The sequence below is a fragment of the Pelodiscus sinensis genome, chromosome 1 (assembly GCF_049634645.1).
Source record: "Pelodiscus sinensis isolate JC-2024 chromosome 1, ASM4963464v1, whole genome shotgun sequence".
Taxonomy (NCBI): domain Eukaryota; kingdom Metazoa; phylum Chordata; order Testudines; family Trionychidae; genus Pelodiscus; species Pelodiscus sinensis.
In genome coordinates this window covers 99,465,937-99,490,519 of record NC_134711.1, presented here as the reverse complement: position 1 = coordinate 99,490,519, position 24,583 = coordinate 99,465,937, and the positions used below count along the sequence as shown (strand labels likewise).

General features: G+C 41.1%; 1 protein-coding gene across 5 annotated transcripts in view; it reads left to right on the top strand.

Moving 5' to 3' along the window:
- The window catches only part of PARPBP (PARP1 binding protein), a 76,346-nt gene that overhangs the window by 12,483 nt on the left and 39,280 nt on the right, over positions 1 to 24,583 (top strand). For 3 of the 5 annotated variants that reach the window (XM_006138034.4, XM_006138033.4, XM_075938977.1), the window contains 3 exons: positions 2,716 to 2,814; positions 4,035 to 4,205; positions 8,391 to 8,545. In XM_006138034.4, coding sequence (XP_006138096.2) covers positions 2,716 to 2,814; positions 4,035 to 4,205; positions 8,391 to 8,545 — 425 coding nt within the window. Of the gene's footprint in view, positions 1 to 2,715; positions 2,815 to 4,034; positions 4,206 to 6,016; positions 6,096 to 8,390; positions 8,546 to 12,995; positions 18,412 to 24,583 lie in introns of those variants that run through there. The other 2 variants (XM_075938985.1, XM_075938991.1) reach the window with 2 other exon arrangements.

The window sequence follows — 24,583 nt, the reverse complement described above, 5'->3', positions numbered from 1 at the left end:
CTTTCTAAGTGGAGTACTTTGCATTTATCCTTATTAAACTTCATCCTATTTACCTCAGACAATTTCTCCAGTTCGTCCAGATCATTTTGAATTATGACCCTATCCTCCAAAGGCCTTGCTACCTCTCCCAGCTTGGTATCATCTGCAGACTTACTAAGCATACTCTCTATGCCATCATCAAAATTGTTGATGAAGATATTGAACAGAACCCATCCCAAAACAGACCCCTGTGGAACTCCATTTGTTATGTCTTTCCAGCAGGATTGTGACCCATTAATAATTACTCTCTGAGAACAGTTATCCAATCAGTTATGCACCCACTTTATAGTAGCACCATATAAGTTGTATTTGCATAGTTTATTGACAAGAAGGTCATTCAAGACCATATCAAATGCCTTACTAAAGTCTAAGTATACCATGTTCACTGCTTCTCCCTTATCTACAAGGCTTGATATCCTATCAAAGAAAGCTATCAGTTGGTTTGACATGATTTGTTCTTTACAAATCCATGCTGGATGTTCCCTGTCACCTTATTTCCTTTCAGATATTTGCAGATGAATTCCTTAATTACTTGCCCCATTATCTTTTCTAGTACAGAAGTTAAACTTACTGGCCTGTAGTTTCCTGGGTTGTTCTTCTTCCCCTTTTTATAGAGGGGCACTATATTTGCCTTTTTCCAGTCTTCTGGAATCTCTCCCAACTTGCATGATTTTTCAAAGATGATAGCCAAAGGCTTAGATACCTCCTCTAACAGCTCCTTGAGTATTCTAGGATGCATTTCATCAGGCCCTGATGACTTGAAGACATCTAACTTTTCTAAGTAATTTTTTACTTTTTCTTTTTTTATTTTATCTGTAAACCTACCACATTTTCACTAGCATTCACTATGTTAGGCATCTCTTCATCATCAAACTTCCTGGTGAAGATTGAAACAAAAATCATAAGCACCTCTGCCATTTCCAAGTTTCCTGTTATTGTATCTCCCTCTTCACTGAGCAGTGGGCCTATCCTGTCCTTTGTCATCGTCTTGCTTCTAATATAAGAAGGCATTCTATAAATGTTACCCTTTATGTTTCTAGTGAGATTGAGCTCGTTTTGTGCCTGTGCCTTTGCCTTTCTAATCGTGCCCCTGCTTACCTGTGTTGTTTGCATTTATCCTTTGTAAATTGACTTACTTTCCACCTTTCATATGACTCCTTTTTCATCATGCATCTACATGCAACATGTAGATGACTACACAATTAACCAATAAGCCTGGGTTTATCAGTTAATTTTGTCAACTACAGGCATTTCCCCCAGCTTGTAAGCTGACTCTCCACCTGTGCCAGCTCCCGCTTCCTCCCTCCCTCCACCCCCCTCCCGTTACCTCCTGCAGAGGCAGTGGCTCCTCCGAGCACTAGCTCTGTGGTGCCACCTGCCAACTCCCTCTCCTGATGAGTGTCACGAAGCAACCTTTGTCCATAAGGAGGTCAGACACCCCCCTCCCAGTGGTCAGGGGCTGCTGCCACCCCATGCTGCTGCCTCTGTATCAGAGGCAACAGATTAGGACAGCAGGCGGGAGCAGTCTGTGCAGGAATCCAGATCTTAAATCTGCTCCGCTCACAGACCGACTCCCGCCTGCCAACACATGCTGCTGCCTCTGCTAGAGAGGCAGCAGCCTTGGGTGGCAGGGGGCTCCCTCCAAGTGGGGCTGGGAGCAGTCTGCCGGCCCCACCCCTGAAGACTATTGAATAGTGGTATAACCGCTAAAATTTGATGCTGTTACGTGACTCTTTGATTACAGAGTATCTAACATTCCTAGTAGTAATCAATATAGTTAAGTTAGTGAAAGGCACAGAATCGGTTAATTAGTTACTTTAGGGTTTGAATCAAACTTTTTAAACCATGAGTAGATAAAAATAAAAGGCTACTAGTAATAAAGGATTGATGAGATGGTTGAGACTGTCTCAAATCAACCATCTGAAGTGTCCCGTTTGAGTGAGTTAAGTGATGGTGAGGCGGCATGTTCTAATTTTGCTGCGATGTCTATCAACTGGGGGAATATTCTCACTTACCATTTTATCTTCCTAAATTTTAGGTACTTTGAATTGACTTTCACAGTACAATGAATATCTATCTGAGCTTCAGTGAGTGTTGTGGTATGGCAAACACAATTGAATAAAACCTTTGAATTCAACAAGTAAGCTGCAGGATGAGTGGCAGGAGCACAATGAGCAAATGCTTCAAATGCCACTCTCAGTTGTAGGTTATAACACTTGGTGGGTTTCCCATGTAACTGAAAAGGAATTGGACATAAAAGGTCTAAATATCATAAGCAAAATGCTTGGCTGTAGGATGAGAAATGGCATACACCATTTTAGATCCATATCAAGAGATTTACAGAGAGCCAAACAGAAGTTATCAGAGGATGATTTTCCCAGAATCTACACCAGAGTGGCAAAAAGTTTCCTGTTTGAGGGCAATAGCTGTTCATTTTGTTGATCCCAACCCCACCTTGTAGTTTTTCAGGCTTGCACCTCACTTTATTGCTTATACAGGTTCCTCTTTGGAAATTTTGTGACTTAAAGGATAAAGAAGCTTCTTCAGGCTGCTTCTTCTTTCAAGAATTGGAGGAGACCATTTTTGGGATAAATCTATTTATAGTAATGTAATTGAAACTTAGAGAAAAACGCAATCATTTTCATGTTTAATTCTACTCTATATATTTTCTTCAAGATTCAACTGTTAAAATTTATCTCTGGTTCATCAGAAGAGAATGATTCTAGTCTTTCCATACCCTCAACACCAATTAAACGCAGCCAGGATAACATGAAGGTAATGTATATTCTAATGTATATTCACACTGTATGCAAAAGTGAATAGGTGGAATACTACACAATTTTCTCCTCTTCAATTATTGCCAATCAGATTTGTCAGAGAAGGAAATACATGTACTGCTTTCTCCTCCACTCTTGAATCAGGTGACACAGTTCTTTTCTACAAGCCTGACGAGTAGGGTCAGGCTTCTGTATGAGTCCTTTCTTAGGGAGTTTAAGCTTAAGTCCCCATTAAAGATGAAGAAAATTAACTCTCCTTAGGTATAGTCAAGGCTGGATAGACTAGAGCCATTAATTCATTTTTATGAGAGTGTAGGTGTAGCATGTTTGTGATGAGATTTAATTGTAACTATTATTTTAAATGACAAATTGAGTATTGATAATTTTTTTTAAAATCAGTTTTTAATACCCCTCCCTGATTTGTTTTAATTTTTTAAAATCATAGATCTTTATCTAGCCTGGTCAACACAGGCTTGAACTCTTACTCTCAACCAGGGGTATTGCTTCGAGTCACCTCCTGTGGAATGGACATGAGTCAGCACTCAAGAAAAAACTGTTACCTGTTCATAACTGGTGTTCTTCAAAATGTGTTGCTCATGTCCATTGCACATCCTGCCCTCCTTCCCCACTGTCGGAGTTTGTGGTAAGGAAATGAGAGTGAAGGGAGTGTGTAGCACTCCTTATTCTGCACCATGGAGGTGCAACTCCAGGGGTTGCTAGAGCTGATCCCCTATGTATACTGCTAAGGGGGGGAATATTCAAGCACCAGTGCATGTGGTGAGCACACATACCTACTGTGGAATGGACATAAGCAACACATCTCAAAGAATACGAGTTCTAAAGAGGTAAATGTCTTTTTCTAAGTGTAACCATATGCTCTTGTTTATTTTCTTCACGGAGCTATTTTGTCTCTTTTTGTTTGTTTTTCCTATAAGTATTATGTACAAAATCTTAATCATATCAGAATTCCACAAGTTCACCTATACTGGGTTATATCCATCATTTCCCAGTTACATATATATATATGTGTGTGTGTGTGTGTGTGTGTGTGTGTGTGTGTGTATATGTATTTAAAATTATATAATCAGTGTCTTGTAATTCAGTATGCTGATATTTTTACTCTTTCAGACCAATGATTTCTACATATGCCTAATTAATTTTTAAATATTTTTTTTAATTTTTTTGAGACTTTAACTAACTTGACATTTTCTTATGTAGTTGCAGTTGATCATGAAGAAGTTTGTTTATGCATATTTAACCCTGTTGGTGAATTCTAACAATGATCTGGCCCTGGCTCATATTTTAAATATTCCTGATAGAGGACTTGGAAGGGAAGCCTTCACTGATCTAAAGCATGCTGCGCAGAAGAGACAAATGCCTATTTTTCTGGTACGTGTCTAATCAGCATTAATCTTTCAATAATACATATTTGGAGTAATAATGAAACCATTATCAAAATATGAGTGTTGAGTCTCAACACTCAGATATAAGGGAAATTGGATTCAGGTTTACGCTTCCAGGAAGGACAAATACTTTTCTAGGTTACATCTCTTGGGCTAGAGCAAAAGGTTTGTGGAAAGGGGTGGATGCCTACTTGGACATCAGAGACGGGCAGGGAAACAACAATGTGCAAGTACATCTTTTAAAGTTATAAAAAGGATATGGGAGCAACAGGAATCAAAACTGTCTGTCCACAGTAATGACTAGATTCCTGAATGGGTAGGGATATGAAAGGTTAACTGGTAAGCATCACCCTTAATGAGTGATGCTTACTGTTTCAGATTAACTGGTGGAGGCTGGAGCACCTAGCTCTCTCTTCCCCACACCTTGGACATTATAATCCCAGCACTAGTAAGAGGGGGTTGGTTCTCAGCCCTCTACCTCTGAGGTGACATCATGGGAACACGGATTTACGCTGGAAGCAACTTCGACACATGGCCAGAGCAGTTCACAAGGATTAATAAAGTTCTACTTGTTCACTTAACTTGTGTTCAGCTTCACTGTTGCAGATGTTGTGAATTTTTCTTCACAGCAGTTTTTTCTTTCCATTTGCATGTATAGTTATGCTTGGTCTCCATTCATTTGATGGTATCTGCTTTCCTCAAGGACCTGCTTTCTCCTGGGACCTCAGTGCCCTCTCAAGATTTTAAAGACCACCCTTTGAGCTCTTTTTAGTGTGCTTTTGTCCTCCCAACTGTCTTTCTAATTGCAATTATGTCAGCTAGGAGAATGAGGGAGGTTCCAAGCACTTATAGCAGGGCCTTCCTGCACAATGCTTCATGGGGTTAAGGCGGTGCTCAAACTTCAATGTAAGTTCATACCCAAAGTAAGTTTGCAGTTCCATCTGAATCAATCAATAAATCTGTCCTTCTGAAACCTACTTTTCATCAGTAGAGAATCTTATATACATAGAAGCTTCTTGAACCTTGCTTTACTACATGGACAGAAACACATTCAAACTGTCTCCGCGCACTCCCCCCCCCTTTTTTTTGTCTGTAGATAGCCATTCCAAAGACCAGGTCACTTCATTACATTTTGATATCTATTTAAATATTATTTTATCTCCCTGTTACCCATTGGCTGGTTTGCTCCTCTCAATCAAACATCAAGACTTACTACGTCAAATCAAATGATACACTACACTATACACTACACTATATCTTCACCAGTTTCAGAAATTATATTCTCCACCAGTTTCAGAAACGTTTCTGAGATTTGCAAACCCACTGACAGTTCTCTTCCCTTCCCTCTCCCCTCCTTCCCCCCCACTGTAAACATGCATTTGACTTGCCTGCCAGAATATTTTTTTAAATATTTGTATCTGGTATATGTATAGATATACTGGAGTGGGTTACCTAGCGAGATGGTAGAATCTTCATCCTGAGAGGTTTTTAAGTCTTGGCTTGACAAAGCCCTGGCTGGGTTGATTTAGTTGGGATTGGGCCTGCCTTGGGCAGGGGGCTAGACTATATGACCTCCTGAGGTCATAACAGACACTAGATTCAGGAGATTAGAAGTAAAATCTTTGTTCAACTAAGGCAGTTAATACTCCATTTCCTATTATCCAGAAGGAGAGTACTGTAATGGGAGCAACACTGACACTTATGAAGGGTGGGGGGAATTGCATACCTTACAATAACTGGTTTGTTAAGATGTTGTCAGCGTGGATCACACAATCTCCCCTTCTTCCTTCTTTTCAGAGTCCTCTGCTACCATGGACTTCAGATTGCAAAAAGTCTGTCCTGTATGTCCTTGTGTGGGAACATGAGAATGTATAGGGTGTGTATATGGCCCTGATAAACACTGCTATTTAAAATGATTTGATCTTGTGTACATGAAGCTCAAGGGCAGCTATAGTGGGATACACTGATCCAGTGAAAAAACACTGTTACTGTAGGGTAAATAACCATTCTTAATTTATGCTGAAGCAGCCGAACTCTCATGGTCTTATGGTTGAATAAACATGGAAAAAATTGTGAAACCTCAGTTCTAGGATTATTTCAGCTCCTAATGTTGTATTAATGTTGTATAAAAAAGTATGTGTTTGGACTGGATTCATTGCCCTCTCTTTCTCAGTTGCCAAAGGGGAAACTTCTCTACTGTATAAAGAATCCTTCTCTTTTTGGCATCTTTGTCTAGGATAAGTTACATGAAGCCAAAATATTTTCCATTGAGGAGCCAAGGTCCTATGAACCACACACAATACACAGCAAATCTTTAACAGAGCAAAGACATGAATGTTGGCAAGTTTGCTTTCTTTCTTTGCTAGAATTATTTCAGTTGTACTCTTCAAGTCTGAGGTGGACATGAGTGCTGTATAATCTGAAGCTAAAAATTACATACATAATTACTGTTGCATCCTTGAAGGCAGATATGATTGTCATAATTTTATTTACCTGATAAGGTAGAAGTAGAAAACGAGGCCTTCTGAAAGTTGCTGTAAAATTGTAAGTGTTCTGCTTGGAGCAGTCTAATTTTTTAAAAATATTTTGCGTCTGCTATATGTATAGATGTACTATAAAATATATGAACATTTTCTATACTTGATAAAATTGACTTGATTTATAAGATATAGCTGACTTGATTTTTCATCCTGAGCATTTAGTTACACTCACTTCAGAAAATGTTCAGAAAGTGCAGTTGTGATGGGATCCCACCAGATGCAGCCTGGGACCATGGGGCCACTGCCCCCTTCTCTCTCTCCTCTAGCCTGGTCTGTCTTTCACAATATCTTGCTAGTGATCAAGAGCAAACCGTCCAGTTGCTGTTATTCCTCAGCACAACTGGATGTAGAACCCAACACTCAGCCAGAGGTCATGAATGTTTCCAGAGCCACTCTTGAATCTCACCAGAGCCAAATCCTCCCAATACTATACCCCAGGGATATACTGTCTAATTTAGTAATTGGTTTATTACTTCATCAATGGAAAGTGTATGTACACCAGACTCGTAAATTTGCTCAAGGATTTTACAAAACACTTCATACAAACTCTCATTGGTAAAGATAAACAGTAAAATAAGTTCATTGACTGACTACAATGATAGAATTTAAGTGACTATACGTGCTAGGCTAAAAGTCAGAGTAATTAACAAAATAAAATATATAAACATGCAGTCTAAACTCTAAATCCTATTCGACTGTGGAACAACTAGAACAACAATTTTTTTTCATCTCACTGGATACTGCAGTCCATAGTGCCCAGATTTCAAGGCACTATGTCAGCCCCCTCTTTTGGAGTCTTCAGAGCATTCTTGTTGCTTGCAGCATGGTGGGGCAGGTAAAAGGCAAAGCATGGGCCCCTGTGTTCGAATTTTATACCTTCAGTCCCATGTGCTTGGGCAGCATAAATCCAGGTATGTTTGGGGCCATTGCTGAGTTTCCAGGGAGAGTTGAGCAGTTTCCATGCTTTTGTTTCATGCAGGAGAGTCATTACATTGTAACTCTCTTGCTGGACAATAGCTATTGACATCCTACCTGGGCATTAGCTACTCTTCTTGATGTTGTATCTGGGAAGTTAATATCTGTCTGATTCACCAACTTACAGCATGTTTTAGTGACAACCATGTCTTTCTGAAGATCATAACCTTTCCCCTGATACTTTACAAGGCATATTTTATATGTAAGATCATGATATAAAAATGAGGAATATGGAGGATACAGGGCATTCCCACAAGCTATATTGTGTCACAACAGTATCTCCCTTATCCTAATTGAGTCCTGTTGAGTTCAACTTGCATGCAGAAAGTTCCTCATGTGAATATATCTATTATAAAATATTTTGAAGTTTGATTTGACACAAGACTCTGCTCTATTACTTGCATTTAATTTTATATTTTGTGTGTAGACCTCATATAATGCTGCAGTATTTTAAGTCATGATGTTGCAAATGGTTGTCACCAGGCATAATTCTTATTACTATGAGTAATTTCATTGACTTCACTAGGACTGTTCATGCTAGCAGCTAGCTGCCTTTTTGTCTTGGGGGAGAATTACTTCTTCAGAATGATTCCTGATTTTCTTTTCCTAATGTTACACACTTTTACTTATCTACCTAAATATTTTTGTTTTAACAGATGGCAACATCTTTTATCCGGACGATAGAACTTGGAGGAAAAGGTTATGCACCTTCACCATTTGATCCTTTAAGAACCCATGTAAAAGGGCTTTCAGACTTCGTTAATTTTATTGACAAGCTTGAAGAAATAGTTGGCGAAGTCCTGGATCCACGGTAATGGAGTTTCCCTCTTTTCTTGTTAAGTGTGGGGGTATTTTTGTTTTTGTTTTCTGAATTCTCCATATATACTTTAAATTCAGTTCTTGTTTGTTCATATAGGTTAGACCTCCGGGGTCTGGCGCCCTTGGGACCTGAGCCATCCTGGAGCAGGGAGTTTGCCAGACCAGGGGAGGTCAGTGCTCCCCTGCTGGCTACCCTGCTCCTCTCCCTAGGCTCTTATGACTGGAGCTCTCCACCCATCCGCTGCCCCGCTAACCCAGCAGAGGCTCCCTGCTTGTTGCTGCCAGGTTCCCCAGCCAGGGCCGCCTGGCTGCCACCTGCTGGCCCCAGTTCCTCCCAAGTTTCCTCAGGGTTTCCTGGCCCTGAGGCCACTTGGACGCAGCCTGCCCTGCTGCTGTGGCTTGGCTCCGTTGCCTCCTGGGGCTTCCCAGCCAGGGCCACCCGGCCATTATTGAACCTGCTGCAGCCAAGGGTTTCCCAGTCAGGCTGGCCCTGCTGTAACCGGGGGATAACATGTAATTGAATAATTGTATAACTGCATACAATTTTAGCAGTTACACAACTATATAATAGTCCTTGGGGGCGGGACTGGCAGGCAGTGTGGGAGCCAGTATTTGCGGGGAGCCAGTTTAATAACTGGCTCCCTATGCAGACTGTCTTTCGCCTGCCATCCCATGCTGCTGTCCCTGAGACAGCGCAGGGTGGCAGCAGCCCTTGTCCACAGGGGATCCGAGCTCCCCACGGACAGAGGCTGCACTTGCATCTCATGGAACAGCCTCTTCTGCCCCCCTTGCCCTGCTGCTGCCTCCACAGGATCTGGTGCTCTTGGGGAGCCAACTTAAAAGCCAGCTCCTCACAGGCACTGACTCCCCCCCTTCTCCCTTTCTGCCTATGTATCAGAGGCAGGGGGGTGAGTGCGTAGTCGACAGGATTAACCAATAAGTCCAGGCTTATCAGTTAATCGTGTAGTCAACTACACGTTGCCACCCCAAGCAATTTCCCTCTCTAGTATTCTGTAGTGTGAGGGGTGTATGAGGGTGGGAGAGAGGATGAAGGAGGAAGTCTGAGTGGGTTGCCCTGACTGCACCTCTAGCACTGAGACTACATCTAGACTACAAGCCTCTTTCGAAAGAGAGCATCTAGACTACAAGTAGATTTTTCGAAAAAGCAAGCTGGTTTTTCGAAAGAGAGTCTAGCCGCTCTTTCGAAAACACAGTTTGCATCAATAGCGCCTTTTTTCGAAAGAGTACGTTCCTCGTAAAATGAGGTTTACCGCGATCAAAAAAACTGCCACGTTCTTACGATTTACTTTTGAAAGAACGTGACTGCAGTCTAGACACAGAGGAAGTTTTTTTGAAAAAAGGCTACTTTTTTCAAAAAAACCCTGTAGTCTAGACACACCCTGAGTGAAAGCTCTGTTGCTTGATGGTGATTTTTTTCCATGAGAAAGGGAGTAAATAGTTATTTGCACAGTCTTTTGTTCCTCATAAAAGTGGAGGCCTATTCTACATTACTGTGGATCATTGATCTAAGTTACATAACTTCAACCATGTGAATAATGTAGCTGAAGTTGACCAACTTAGATCTACTTACTGCAGTAACTTCATTCCCGCTTGATCAGTCGTGGCCCATCAATCCAGTGGATAGTGAAGACGTGCCTTAAGAGAGGCAAGGAAGAACAAAGATACAGATGGAATTAGCAGAAATACTGAGCAGGACTTAAGGGAAAACAAGATGTTTGGCAAGTCTATCCTAGATGGTCTCCCAAAATACATCTAGGAATCCTAGACTTTTACTGTGTGAAATCAACAAATCTTTAGGTGACCCAATGCCTAGAGTGAGAACTTGGACTGTGTTGTTCCCACTTACATTGGCTAAAATTGCCATAGCAACATGAAGATGAAACCTGCCCTGAGGGACAAAACAATGTTTCTATTGAACCCGGAGAGAACCTGGGCTTTCTGGGGCACAATAAAAATGGAAGGAGAATCTGCCAGTGAGGAAGGCAGATGAATCCCTCATGCCCCCTTTTACTGACTGAAACATATGGAAGTGTTTGACTTGTGCTCAGTTTGGTAAGGAGAGACAGACTACAGATGTAGATACACACTTTGCAGGGAGGAATACCAGAGCTTTTTATAAGCAGTTGGAGCCTTTATTCTGCAGCTTATCTGAGAGACATGCATACTTGTACAGAATAATTGCAGAGTACTTCACTTACATCCTACACTGAAGGAGTCTGGGCTAGGACTTGATCGTCTGCTTTCAGTGAGTGAGGTTACTTATAACACATTCCACTAATTACCCAGATGTTGGACCTGTTTGGGAGAGAGGAAAGGAGCTAGAAATCACTTGCAAGAGCAGAGATTACCAAGGATTGAACCAGTGGAGAAGTCTTTGGTCTAAGCATCCATGTACTCTGGATAGGCTGGATGGTTGTTAAGGAGCAAGACCAGCTACTTTGGAGAGCAATTGCCAAAGCAGACTGATTGACAGGGAAATAGGTTTCCAGCAAGGAGAGAGCTGGTCTGGATGAAGTGAAGACTAGGTCCATTTTATATTTAAAAACTTTGAGACAGGAATTGTGTACCTTTCCTGGGGAGCAATGGGGAAGGAATCACTGGAACTACAGGAAGCCCCAGGATCATGGGAAGGGATAAGAATAACCTGAGGCTGAGGAACTGCAGTTGGAGTAGCAGAAATACTTAAGGATTTGAAGGAGCAGGAGGCAAGCCCTAGGAAGGACAACGGCATGTATTCCAGCCCCATATTTGAGAAGGTAATTGAACAATGCCGTGACAGGCATGTGGGATTCCTGAAGATAGAACATGATCCAGAATATAGATCTGATAGTCTGGAAATAAATTGTTTTACTCAAATCTGTGAGGCAGTCACATATTAGGAAAGAAACTTAGTGATAGATTGACTGAGTGGAATCAAGGTGAATTTCGGTGTGTGACAAGCCAGATGAAATATGGCAGAGACTTGAAATGGACCCATGAGCTTCCAAGAGATACAAAAAGTAGGGATGTAAAAGGTTAACCGGTTAAACAATAAGTCTCATCCCTTAATGGGTGAGGCTTACTGGTTCTGGTTAACTCATAGGGGCTGGAGCAGCTCCCTGCCCTCCTGAGCAAGGGACTACTCCAGCCCCTTGGGGCCCTCTGGAGCAGGCCCTGTCTGTGGTGGGCCTGGTTGGCCTTCCCCCTGCCCTGCAGGTTACATGCTGTTTTCCCTGATCCTCGCTCTTGGGGCACCAGCTGCAGAGCCCCCTGCTGCCAAGAAGCCTTCTCCCTGGGACTGGGCAGGCACTTTTTATATTCCTAATAAAAAGTTACGGCTGGGCATTTGACTGATCCAAAAATAATTGGTCTATTGACTTGTCAAATAATGTAAAAAATGATCAAATATTTTAAAGCTCTTATTTATTAGTACAATAATAAATAAAAGGTAAAACTTAATAGTCCTGTAGGCTTAGCCTTAGATAGTGCTGAGTAACTTAGTTAAGACACTTTTTAACTCAGAAAAAATGCAATAATGAAGTATGGTCCTAAAATTAGATTTTTTTCTTATTTTTAGCAGTTAGATTAACATTTTAATGTGATTGTTCAAGACTGAACAGTTATAAAAAGGAAAAATAAAATAAAATAGAAATAAATCATAGCAATTTATTTTAAAGTCACTTTTAAATGCACTTACGTCAGATAGACATCAGACCAGCTTTTCATATCTTGCTTTTCATTATAATCTTTGAGCTTCAGTGCTTCATCCATATGTTTATCATTCTCATCAAATTCATCAGTATCTCCTTCCTCTTCATCTGCTCAATATTGAATCAACTCTTCATGTGCCATTTTCTTAAATTGTGATACACAGTCACCAACTTCCCAGCAGTGGAGGTCTTCAGTCTATTTATTTCTGAATGACTTAAAATGAATGACTTCCCAAGTTGATCAATTTTGTTCCATTGAAGGTGTAATTCACAGAAGTGTTAAAATAATTTCTGTCACTGTACCTAGAGTTCTAGGACATGACCTTTTCTACAAGAAAGCAACAAGATGTTTTGATTCATCTGCTGGGATTGCACTCAACATAGGTTTATGACTGAGCAATCTGATGCTTAAAAGGAAATTGCTACCTCCATCAGAACTGTATTGTTTTTATATCTTTTATTTTCAGCAGACATTCTGAAATCTCAAATTGGGTCAAATTCACCAGAAAGCTCTTGATGCTAGAAGTGTGGATTAAAAAAAGAACAGTTGATTTTTTTTCCCTCTTTGTATTTTACAAATGGATTTTGTTCAATATCTCACAAATATGTTTCTTAATGTCCAGAAACATGTTCTTGGCATCAGCCAGTATGAGTCATCAATTTTCATTTTCCAAATGGACTTGAGTTTCAGATTCAAGCAATTAAATTAATTTTAAGTTCTATATCCTACAGGCATAATCAAAAATTTCAGGTTGGATTACTGAGAGGTGCACACAGACATCCCTTCTTCAGCAGCCACTGAGTGAAGAGACTTCTTGAATATTTTAAGATGTTTGAGACATTTATAATAGAAGTTATCCATTGAATATTAGCAAGGCTTACTCAATGTAGATGCCACTGTGTGCTGTACTTATATAATGTTGGAAAAAATGGCTGCTGGTATTTGTTTGCTTTGTGTAAAACTTAACCATCTTAATTTTTGGCACGAGAGGAGAAAGTTGTCAGATGTTAATCATCACCAAAAAAAGCTGGCGTGGATTCTCATTGATCAATAAAAAGCCACGTTCCTTTTATCTTAGCTTCACTGTTGGCCATAACAGAAACTTTCTGTGGACCCAGTTCATTGATTATATTTTTAAATTGGTCAAATATTGATCTGTGTAGTGATGTTCAGTTGTGCTTTGGAATAAGTAAAACACTACTTGTGCAGTTGTTACCGCGAAGCTGATGACACCCTCCTCCATCTATGCACACATGAAGAGCCTGCATAATAAAAACACCAAATCTTTCTCATATTGATTGCTTCAGTATTCAGAAGACTTCTCACAAGCTGTTTCCTATTTAGTATTTTGTAAATTGGATGCAATTTATGAAGAAAATCGATCATGTAAGTTTTTTTTAAACTGTGAAATGGTGTAATGCTGGTGTAAATACCTCTAGCAAATATGCTGTCAAGTTGGTCTTCAGATGAAATGGTACATTCTAAGGAAAACCTTTGAGCATCAATTTGATGAACATCTGAAGACTTTTTAGAAGTAGAAGTTTTCAATACTCACCCAGATGGAGCTGCAACAAATTAGAAGAGGAACAGCTGGAATGAGTGTCTCTATAATTGAAACTCGCATCACTATCTTCTAGGGACATTAAAATACATTTATTTTGTAAATGTGCAACTGCTGGAAAATTCCAGCAGTTGCATGTTTACACGTGGGAGGGCAGTCAAGAGCCAGTGCTCATGGGAAGCTGGCTCCCCATGTACCCAGCTCCCCTCCCTTTATGCTGCCTCTGATACAGAGGCAGCAGGGGAATGTGTGTGTAACTGTGAGGGTTAACCGATGAGCCCAGACTGATTGGTTAACTGTGTATGAGTACACATTAACATCTGTAATACCTTCATCAGCAGAATTCATGCTTCAAGATAATGCTGCCAAAGACTGAATGCACAGAAGACAAGTTTTGATGCAGATGAGTTTTCCCTTTCTTGCTGTTTGACTGCAATTCACTTGTTTTGATAGAAACTGAAGGCATCACAAGAATGCAACAAGTTTTGCTCCATTCTATCTAGTGTTACATACTCGTAAGAACAGAACTTGTGTTTTAGCTTTAACAGTTTTTCCATGTCCACATCTAGTAAAATATTTCCATATAAATGATTTTTTTACTTTCCAAGTCTGCATAGTTCATTGTCGCTGTAATTAACGTTTCATTGCCTCCTGGAACACTTCAGATTGAGGTATCTCTTGTATTTCAGTCAACCAATAGCTATTCAGTTCTATTTGTAATTCCTGCTGTTCCAGAAGATTCCAGCCAATCAGAATATTTTCAGGCATGCTGCCCCATTTCTCCCAGGGTGCTTAGAGACTCCCCATGCCATAGAGAAAGAAGGGCCAGGTGGCTCCTCCTCCTTCATGTAACAAACACAATGGGCACAGACTTTAGCAGGAGGAGAAACAGAGCAGTAAGGGAGGGATCTCAATATAAATGTGATGTCAGTGCCATTATTAGCATAGAACTTTCCATATTATCTGTAAAACTTGGCTGGGGATATGTGCAGGAGGTGATTGCATAGTTTATGAAGGGAATATTTGTCTGGAGGGGGAGGAGTCAGGTTGATTTGCATGGGCATTTAATGTGAATCGTCTGCATTAAGCATGGGAGAAGTATTGAGGGGTGTTAATTGCTATAATAATTTTGATGGTTAAGGAAAAGGCTTAATGGCTGTGTACCTTTCTTCCTCTGTTTGTTGGAAGGAGCTTTAATAATTGTAAATTGTCTTCTCCCTCCCTCAGTCTTTTTTGGAGTTAATATCTGTTTATCTGGTCAGTTTAGAGTGTAAATTCTTCAAGGCAGGGAGCATGTCTTTTAACTTAATATGTTTTGTAAATAACCATGTACATTAATCTCAAAGGGGTAGCCATGTCAGTCTGTAACTAAAAAAACTTAAACACAACAAATGGTCCTGTAGCACCATTGACTAACCAAAAATATAGATAGTGTCATGAGCTTTCATAGGCACAATCCATGAACTTCTAAGTGGGTTGTGCCCACAAAAGCTCATGATACTATCTATATTTTTTGGTTAATCTCTAAGGTGCTACAGGACATAAACATGTCCACAGGTTCTTGCAATAGATGACTTGCAGGACAAGAGCCAAGTAATAAAGAGTCCAGCATATCTTGTATCAGAGTGGGTTGATTTAAATCAAGGTGATTTAAATCGCCAAAAAATATTAATTTAAATCAAGTTTCCCACTGATGCTACTTTACAACTTTCAAATAATAGTACAAATCTGATACCTAAAACATTAAAAATGCTGTCCCGAGGTGTAAATTAACAACACAAAGACACGAGAAGTCATTCTTCTGCTCTAGTCTGCACTGATTAGGCCTCAGTTAGAGTATTGTGTCCAGTTCTGGGCACCACATTTCAAGAAAGATGTGGAGAAATTGGAGAAGGTCCAGAGAAGAACAACAAGAATGATTAAAGATCTAGAGAACATGACCTATGACTGAAAGAATTGGGCTTGTTTATTTTGGAAATGAGAAGACTGAGAGGGACATGATAGCGGTTTTCCGGTATCTAAAAGAGTGTCACAAAGAGGAGGGAGAAAAATTGTTCTTCTTGGCCTCTGAGAATAGGACAGGAAGCAATGGGCTTAAACTGTAGCAAGGGAGGTTTAGGTTGGACATTAGGAAAAAGTTCCTAACTGTCAGGGTGGTTAAACACTGGAATATTTTGCCTAGGGAAGTTGTAGAATCTCCATCTCTGGAAATATTTAAGAGTAGGTTAGATAAACATTTATCCAGGATGGGCTAGACCCGAGTGGGCAAAAAGGCCTCTACGGGCCGGATCCAGCCTGCCAAACAGATGGATCCAGCCCGCAGACATTCAGCTGCTCTGCTGCCCCCAAGCCAATTAGGGCCTGAGGGTGGGGGGAGCGCGCAAAGTTTGGTGCTTGGAGAAGGCAGGGTGGGAGAAGGCTTTGTGTGCTCCCCCGCCTCCAGGCCAATCAGGGCCTGGGAATGGAGAAGGGCACCAAGTTTCCTCTGCCTTGGCCCCGCCCTGTGAGGTGCACGTGGCACTTAGAAGTGTGGTGTGCACCTCTCAGGGAGGGAGAAGACTTCCCATGCTCCCCCTCCCCCAAGCTCTGTTTGGCCTGTGGGTTGGGGAGCACATGAAGCCTCCTCCTGCCCTGCCAGGAGTGTGTGGCACTTTTAAGCGCCGTGCAGGGTGGGGACAAGCGGAGGAAACTTTGCATGCTCCCCTGACCCCAGGCCCTGATTGGCCTGGGGGTAGAGGAGCATGGGAAGTCTCCTCCCAATCTGGGGCATGGGTACCTAGGAGGAAATGGGGGCGGGCGGGCAGGCAAAGGCGCTCCCTCACCCCCAGACCAATGCAAATATTTGAAGTGGCCCCTGGCAAAAAATGATTGCCCACTCATGATCTAGATGGTACTGGGTCCTGCTGTGAGGGCAGGGGACTGGACTCAATGACCTCTCGAGGTCCCTTCCAGTTTTAGTGTTCTACTATTCTATGAACCATCTGTTCATTTTATAGGTACTACTACTAGGTATGATTTTTCAGGCAAGGATAAACTCTGCAGAGTATTATTGTTCTTTATGTCAATTCCAATCAGGTGTATGTGTACACTGTGTGCATGATCATTAGAAAGTTTTTCTCTCAGCAGCATCCATTGCATCAGCTGTGGAGCCCCCTGGAGCGGCACCATCATGACACTCAATACGGTGCTGCCAACACTTTCCCCGCCTCCCCCCGGTTTCTTCTTAAAGCCTGCGATGTTTGTGGGAACAGCGTTTGGCTTCCCTAGCAAGTGCTCCCTTCGTTCGTTAGGTCCCGGTGAGGAAGTATAGAATTCTTGTTCTAGGCTAGTTGAGCACAGCCAGCTATATATGCAAGAAGATTTTTAGACTTCTCCAAATGGAGAGAGTTCATGAGCTACAGAGTGTCCCTAAAGGGTATGCTCTGCTCTGAAATGTAACAGTCCGTCTGCAGTTCCTACTCCATGAGAAGTTCATGTTCATTATCAGCCTGATTGGTGAAATTTTGTAGTATAATCAATTAAATGCCATTTAGCCTGGAGAAATAGTACAACCACCTTATAAGCACCCTGCATTCATGCATGTGGCTTACAAGGTTGGGCTCTTCTGTGATTTGTTTGGGTCCTGGTATTTATAGAGTCTCATATTTTTGTCTTTCACTTTTTATATTAAGAGAAATCTAGCAAATAATGTCTTTAATACAGCATTAATGTTGAAATCAAGAAATTCAAAAGTTCTCTCATTGCAACTTTAATGTGCCCATAATTTATGCATGTTGTTTAACAATTTAATTTAATTCAATGGGTGTTTTAATGTGCATTTTTTTATAATGTGTTATTGCTTGATTATATTGCCTTCCATTACATTTAAGGAATAATACAGAATTTAAATCTCACTTCTCTTCAGTTCCCTTACTCCTATTGAAATCATGTGTCCATGCTTTTGAGAATTGTGTTAGAATGTTAATTAAACTAGCATATGTTAATATTTAAAAAAACAAACTAAGTTTTGTCAAATCTATAATGAAGGGGGAAAAACTAACTTTTTTTCCCTGTTATGGATATAACCATGATGATTATAAACATTTATTAATCTGTCAAACTATTTTTCTTTCCTCATAGTCACAATTGCATTTGTCATAAATTGAAATTTATAATTTTTTCCTGTTTGGACAAAATATAAAACTCTGACCCTGCCATAATAGAATTTTGACTTTTTTTCCCCCTGGTCTTGGAATACACATTAGGAGTCTGTTTTATATTTTATCAGGCTTTTGAATACTGTCCACATCCTCACTCTTTCTCTATACACTGCTTTAATTTTTTTCCATTAAAGGTTTATTCCAAGAAAGAGTACATACTGTATTCTGTTAAATAAATTATGTACTGCTATGTCCATTTTATTTCACCAGTAACTCTTTTAATTTGGAAAGAAAAGGTCCTGGAGTATGTTTCAGAGCAGTGTATTCACATAATATACTTCTAATTAGAGTCACTATTATGCAAGTAAAGTGTTTATTTTTTGCAGCCAGCCATGCTCACTAAAAATTATATAGTAGCAGAATATCTTTTACATCACATCAACTAATAAGTCCCCTTTAAAACTTAACTTTCAATCCATTATGTTTTGATAATTTTTATTTCCCCACAATGACCAAAAGAGTTAACACAAAGTAGTTTCTTTATTTTGCTGATAAAGCTGTCCAATAAATCAAAAGGTATAAAAGCATACTTTCACATTGCTATCAGTTGTATTGAAATTACACACTTAAGCCCAAATCCTATAAGGAGAGGTATGCAGACTGACTAGTGTTGATATAAAACATAGAATCATAGAACTGGAAGAGACCTCAGAAGGTCATCAAGTCCAGCCCCCTGCTTTAGGCAGGACCAATTCCAACTAAATCAACCCGGCCAGGGCTTTGTCAAGCCAAGACTTAAACACCTCTAGGGATGGAGACTCCACTGCTTCCCTAGGTAACCCATTCCAGTGCTTCACCACCCTCCTAGTGAAATAGTTTTTCCTAATATCCAACCTGGACCTCTCCCACCACAACTTGAGACCATTGCTCCTTGTTCTGCCATCTGTCACTACTGAGAACAGCCCTCTCCATCCTCTTTGGAACCTCCCTTCAGGAAGTTGAAGGCTGCTATCAAATCCCCCCTCACTCTTCGCTTCTGCAGACTAAACAGACCCAAGTCCCTCAGCCTCTCCTCATAGGTCATATGCTCCAGCCCCCTAATCATTTTGGTTGCCCTCCGCTGAACCCTCTCCAATGCTGCGTCCACATCCTTTTTGTAGTGGGGGGCCCAGAACTGGACACAATACTCCAGATGCGGCCTCACCAAAGCCGAATAAAGGGGAATGATGACATCTCTGGATCTGCTGGCAATGCTCCTCTTAATGCAATCTAATATGCCATTAGCCTTCTTGGCTACAAGGGCACACTGTTGACTCATATCTAGCTTCTCATCCACTGTAACCCCCAGGTCCTTTTCTGCAGAACTACTACTTAACCAGTTGGTCCCCAGCTTGTAACTATGCTTGGGATTCTTCCGTCCCAAGTGCAGGACTCTACACTTATCCTTGTTGAACCTCATCAGATTTCTTGTGGCCCAATCCTCCAATTAGTTCAAGTCATTCTGTACCCTGTCTCTGCTCTTAAGCGTATCTACCTCTCCCCCCAGCTTAGTGTCATCCGCAAACTTGCTGAGGGTGCAATCCATCCCCTCATCCAGATCATTAATAAAGATATTGAACAAAACCGGTCCTAGAACCGAACCTTGGGGCACTCCGCTAGAAACCGACCGCCATCCTGACATCGAGCCATTGATCACTACCCGCTGGGCCCGGCCTTCTAGCCATCTTTCTATCCATCTTACCGTCCATTTATCCAATCCACAATCCCTTAACTTGCTGGCTAGAATATTGTGGGAGACCGTATCAAAAGCCTTGCTAAAGTCAAGGTATATAACATCCACTGACTTCCCCATGTCCACCATGGGACTTTAGTAGAGACAGGTGTTTGTCCAGGTGGTTATTCTTGCATGAGCAAAGTCCAGCTATATAAAAATAACTTATTACATTTATAACCTGCCCTAGCTATTAAGAAATATTTGCAAAATGTCTACCAGTTTCTGTAGAGTATAGCAGATGTAAAAGTTCTATCTGTCACTGAAATTCTACTTGGTTACTTTTAAAAGTTATTTTTTTATTATAATGGGTCTGATAGCACTGCATATTATAATGTTGCCTTATTTCCCATAATAAAACTCTGGTTTTGGTTCTTTATAACTTTTCTAAATTCTAACCATTTGGGCTGAAATTTTCCATACTGGATGCAACAGAAGTTAGAAATTTGGCAGGGGAGTGGTCTTTGTCAGGGATACACCTTGTCTACCTGTGAAAGTCTGCTCAAATTTTTCCAAGTCCTTGTATAAATAATCTGTTTGCACATACTCAACAGAGATTTCTTAGAGTTTAGCAGCTAAAATCTCTAAAGATGTCGTTATCACTGCGCAGTCTCTTCTATGGCCACATTAGTTTATAATTTAACTCTTCAGGGAAACCTCACAGTGGTTAAAGTAAAGAACACAGGCTTAATCCTAGATTTTTCTAAAACCACAGTAACTTTAACTTGCTTTGGGAATAACACTTTTTTAGAAAAAACAACAATCCCTGTACATTCTACTCTCTAATTGTATGCTAAGTCCTTTTTTATGAATCCTTTGACCCAGTCTGTGTGTCAGTGGAGTAGTCCTGATTGTAGCATGGTGATTATAGGATTGCCAGAGACCTCAGAAGGTCATTGAATCTAACCCCTTGCTAAAAGCAAGTCCATTCCCAAATAAATCATCCCAACCAGGGCTTTGTCAAGACAGGATTTAAAAACCTCTAAGGATGAAAATTCCATCACCTCCCTAGGTAACTCCAGTGCCCTGCTTTACCACTCTCCTAGGGCATGTCTAGACTACAGGGATTTTTTGAAAAAAAGTGGCCTTTTTCAAAAAAATCTTTACCTGCATCTAGACTGCTGCCACGTTGTTTTGAAAGTAAATCAAAAGAACGTAGCAGTTCTTTCAACTGTGGAAAACCTTGTTTTATGAGGAATAATGCTTTTTTCCAAAAGTGCTCTTTCAAAAATAGGTGCTATATAATGCAAACTGTGCTTTTTCGAAAGAGAGCATCCAGACTGCCTGGGTGCTCACTTTCGAAAACGCGGCTTGCTTTTTTGAAAGTGCTGGTTATAGTCTAGACGCTCTTTTTTGAAAGAGGCTTGCAGTCTAGATGCAGCCCTTGTGAAATAGTTTAGAAATAGAGTAGAAACATAGTGACGTATAACTGGTAGTCCTTCTTTGATCTGGTAATGTGTGGCCAGTTTGACAAAGCAATGCTGAGTAAGTCCTGCCTTAAATAAGGTTTCTGTTCTTTTTTTTCATATGACCATCTGGTGAATTTCCAATTAAAACATAGTGACGTATAACTGGTAGTCCTTCTTTGATCTGGTAATGTGTGGCCAATTTGACAAAGCAATGCTGAGTAAGTCCTGCCTTAAATAAGGTTTCTGTTCCTTTTTTCATGTGACCATCTGGTGAATTTCAAATTAGTCATATTTTAAACCAGGAAGTTGCAGTGCTTCTAGAGTCCAAACTCCTTACTGATCTTTCATGTCTGCCTCGCTCACTGAAGAATAGAAGGTTGTAGTCCCGTCAGAATTATGCCACCAGTAGAGTGAGAGACCAGTAACAGACCCAAGAAGATCTCAAGTAGATGTTGTTGCCTATATTGAAATACTTATTTGGAGTACTCTGGAACTTCCTCCCCCAACTGCGATGAATATGTTGACGTCTTTGAGAACAAGAATGTGGAAACCCTTCCTTCACATTGGGATTACAACTGTCCATAGAGCTTCAGCCAGGAGTGAAGATACTGTTTTGGACAGACCTAGACAATATCAAAACCTGAATTGACATATTGGCTGTGTCTAGTCTGCATCCCTTTTCCTTAAAAGCTCCGAGCCGGAAAAAAGCGGCAGCCATTTTTATGCAAATGAAGTGGGGGTGGGGGGGTTTAAATCCCCGCTTCATTTGCAATTGTGATGTGTCTAATTTGTATCCCTTTTACGGAAAAGGGATGCAGTCTAGACACAGCCTGTGAGAATCTCCGAGAACTTGCATGGAAGTCAGCTGCAGGATGATTTTACTGGCTGACATCCCGGACCTTTTAAAATTGGATTTCTGAGCACCCTGTTAAATAATATTTTGGAACTGTTACCTGATGTCCTGTTTCCTGATTGCTGGACCACAAAGGTGTTCCTCATGTGTTCACTGAATTGGATCTCCACAGAGCTTATATTAGAGAGGGGGATAAATGGAAGATGCTGTGGCCACTTTCAGTCTAATGTTCCAGTGATGTTCCAGCCCTTCATTAATGATGTGCTATGAGATCTACAGGACCAGTTATTGTGAGGGTATACTTGGATTCTATATTTATTGTGTCAGACAATTTGGAGTAACATGTCACTTGCATCTACACAGTCCTATAAAGACTGTGATAGCACGGTCTCTGTGCTAACCTTGAGAAGTGCACATTTGACCAGACCTCAGCCGAGTTCCTGGAGTTCATCCTGTCACCAGAAGAAATGAAGCTGGACCCATGCAAGATCTATGCTGCTTGTGACTAGGGAGTTTAATCTAATATGTATGACTTACATCATGTTTTAGGCTTCCCAAATTTCTGCTAGGGATTCATTTCAAATTCTTCAAAATCAAGCAGAGTCCATCACTGTCCTATTCTAGGGAAAATGCCCCGTTCCATTGGTTGCCTGTTTTTCATTACTGTTCCAGCATTGGTCTATCCAGACAAGATGTAAGCTTTCATTGTAGAAGCTGACACCTCTAATATAATGTTTTGGGCAGTCCTCTCCCAAAGGCATGAACCCGGGGCAAATGTTGCATTCTATCATCTACTACTCAAGGAATCTTTTTCCTGCTAAGCAAAACTACAAGGAGCACTTGGCAATTAAGACCACATCTGAAGGATGGAGATACCACTTGAAAGGGGCCTGTCATCTGGTCCAAATGCTTACCAACCAAATGAAGCAGGAGTACCTCTACCGGGCCAAGACCCTACACCAGTGATTGTTCCAGTGGGCCCTATTCTTCTCTCCAGTTGAACTTTACCTTTCACCTACAGCCTTGGAGCCAGGAATGGTAAAGCTAACAGATACATCTGTCTTGAAGATACAGCTCTAACCCATGAGTTCCCAATCCTGAACAAACTCTCACTTTTAAGTCCCATAACTTCTTTGATGTGACTGGGTTCCAGAACCTGCCCACACTTAACTGCTCTGCCTCTGTTTGGATTTGTGTCCAATGCATTGGCTATTATCAACAAAAAAAGGAATACCTCATAGGAGGGGATCACATTCATAAGAGAGTGCCTCCTGTGTTCCGTCCAGGTCTGGGAGGGTTGCAGTTCATTAACTGTGCCATGATACTGCTATGCCAGGACTTCTAGGGTACTATAAAATTCAACATTTAATGCCCCATATCTTCTGATAGCCTGAATGTGTCCCATGAGAGAGACTTTTGTGGCTTGCTGCAAGTTGAGTGCCCACACCGATATCGCATGTCAGAAACCCTGCAGCCTCCTCTAACCTATAGGCACCATCTTGGTCCTGGAAGGCCATTTCCTTGACTTTGTGATGCAACTACATGAGTCCAATGGTTTTATGACCATCCTGATAGTAGTTGGTTGTAATGATGTTAAATTGTTTAATCAGCTACTCAAGTAGTCTATGGAATTTCCATTGACTACTCAATTAGTTGATAAGGGGGGAAACTGCAGAGCCACAGTAGGGTTAGCTCCTGGGGCTGGGAGCTAACTGTGCTGAGCCTCTCCCTCTTAGATGTAGTAAGAGCTGCCCAGCTCTTACTGCGGTTCTGCCTTTTAAATGTAGTATCTGGGACTGGGCTCCTGCTGCGCCTCTGCCTCCCCCTTTCCCTGCAGGGAGGGGGAGGGCTGTTAAGCTGGCTCCTCCCAGCTCCTGCTCCCCACGCTTGCTGCCTCTGATAGGCAGCAAAGGGTGGAGGGGGAGAAGCGACTAGCCTGGTAGTGACTCAAGTATTCGCTTACATCCCTAGTTGGTTGGTTGCTTGCTTGCTTGCTTGCTTGCTTGCTTGCTTGCTTGCTTTTCTAAGATGGCTTAATTAATTTCCTGCATAGGTTTATTCTTCTAAGAAAACAGCTTAGCTCTGGATAAACAACATAATCCATCATCATGACTTTCCGAGTCACGGCGTCTCTAACTGGGGGTCACAATTTATTGCTCCAAACTGTGCTCCTTGTTTTTCCTGTTCCTGATACCTTTTTCTGCTATCTTCTCCTACTATCCCAGCTTGATCTCTTGATATTCTGAGCTAGCTTCATTCCTGACATCTGACTTGTAATTTCTCACTTCCAGTTTCTGTTCTTCCTCTGATCCCCTGGTTTTCTGACCTGGCCTTACTCTGGATCTGGATTCATTATTCTGATCTCTAGTTAATCTCATGCTTCTCATCTTCCAGAATCCTAAGCCAGCTGGCTCTTGACTCCTGTCTCATGGCTACAGACTTAGTCTCTATGAAACCTCTATTCTGTATATCATACTTCTGATTTTTTTTTTAAAATATTGATCTCCATTTTCCTTGTTCATTCTTTGTTTTCCCCTCCTATCTTTGTTCTTCATTTGTTTTCACTGAACCATAGGGAGAGGTGTG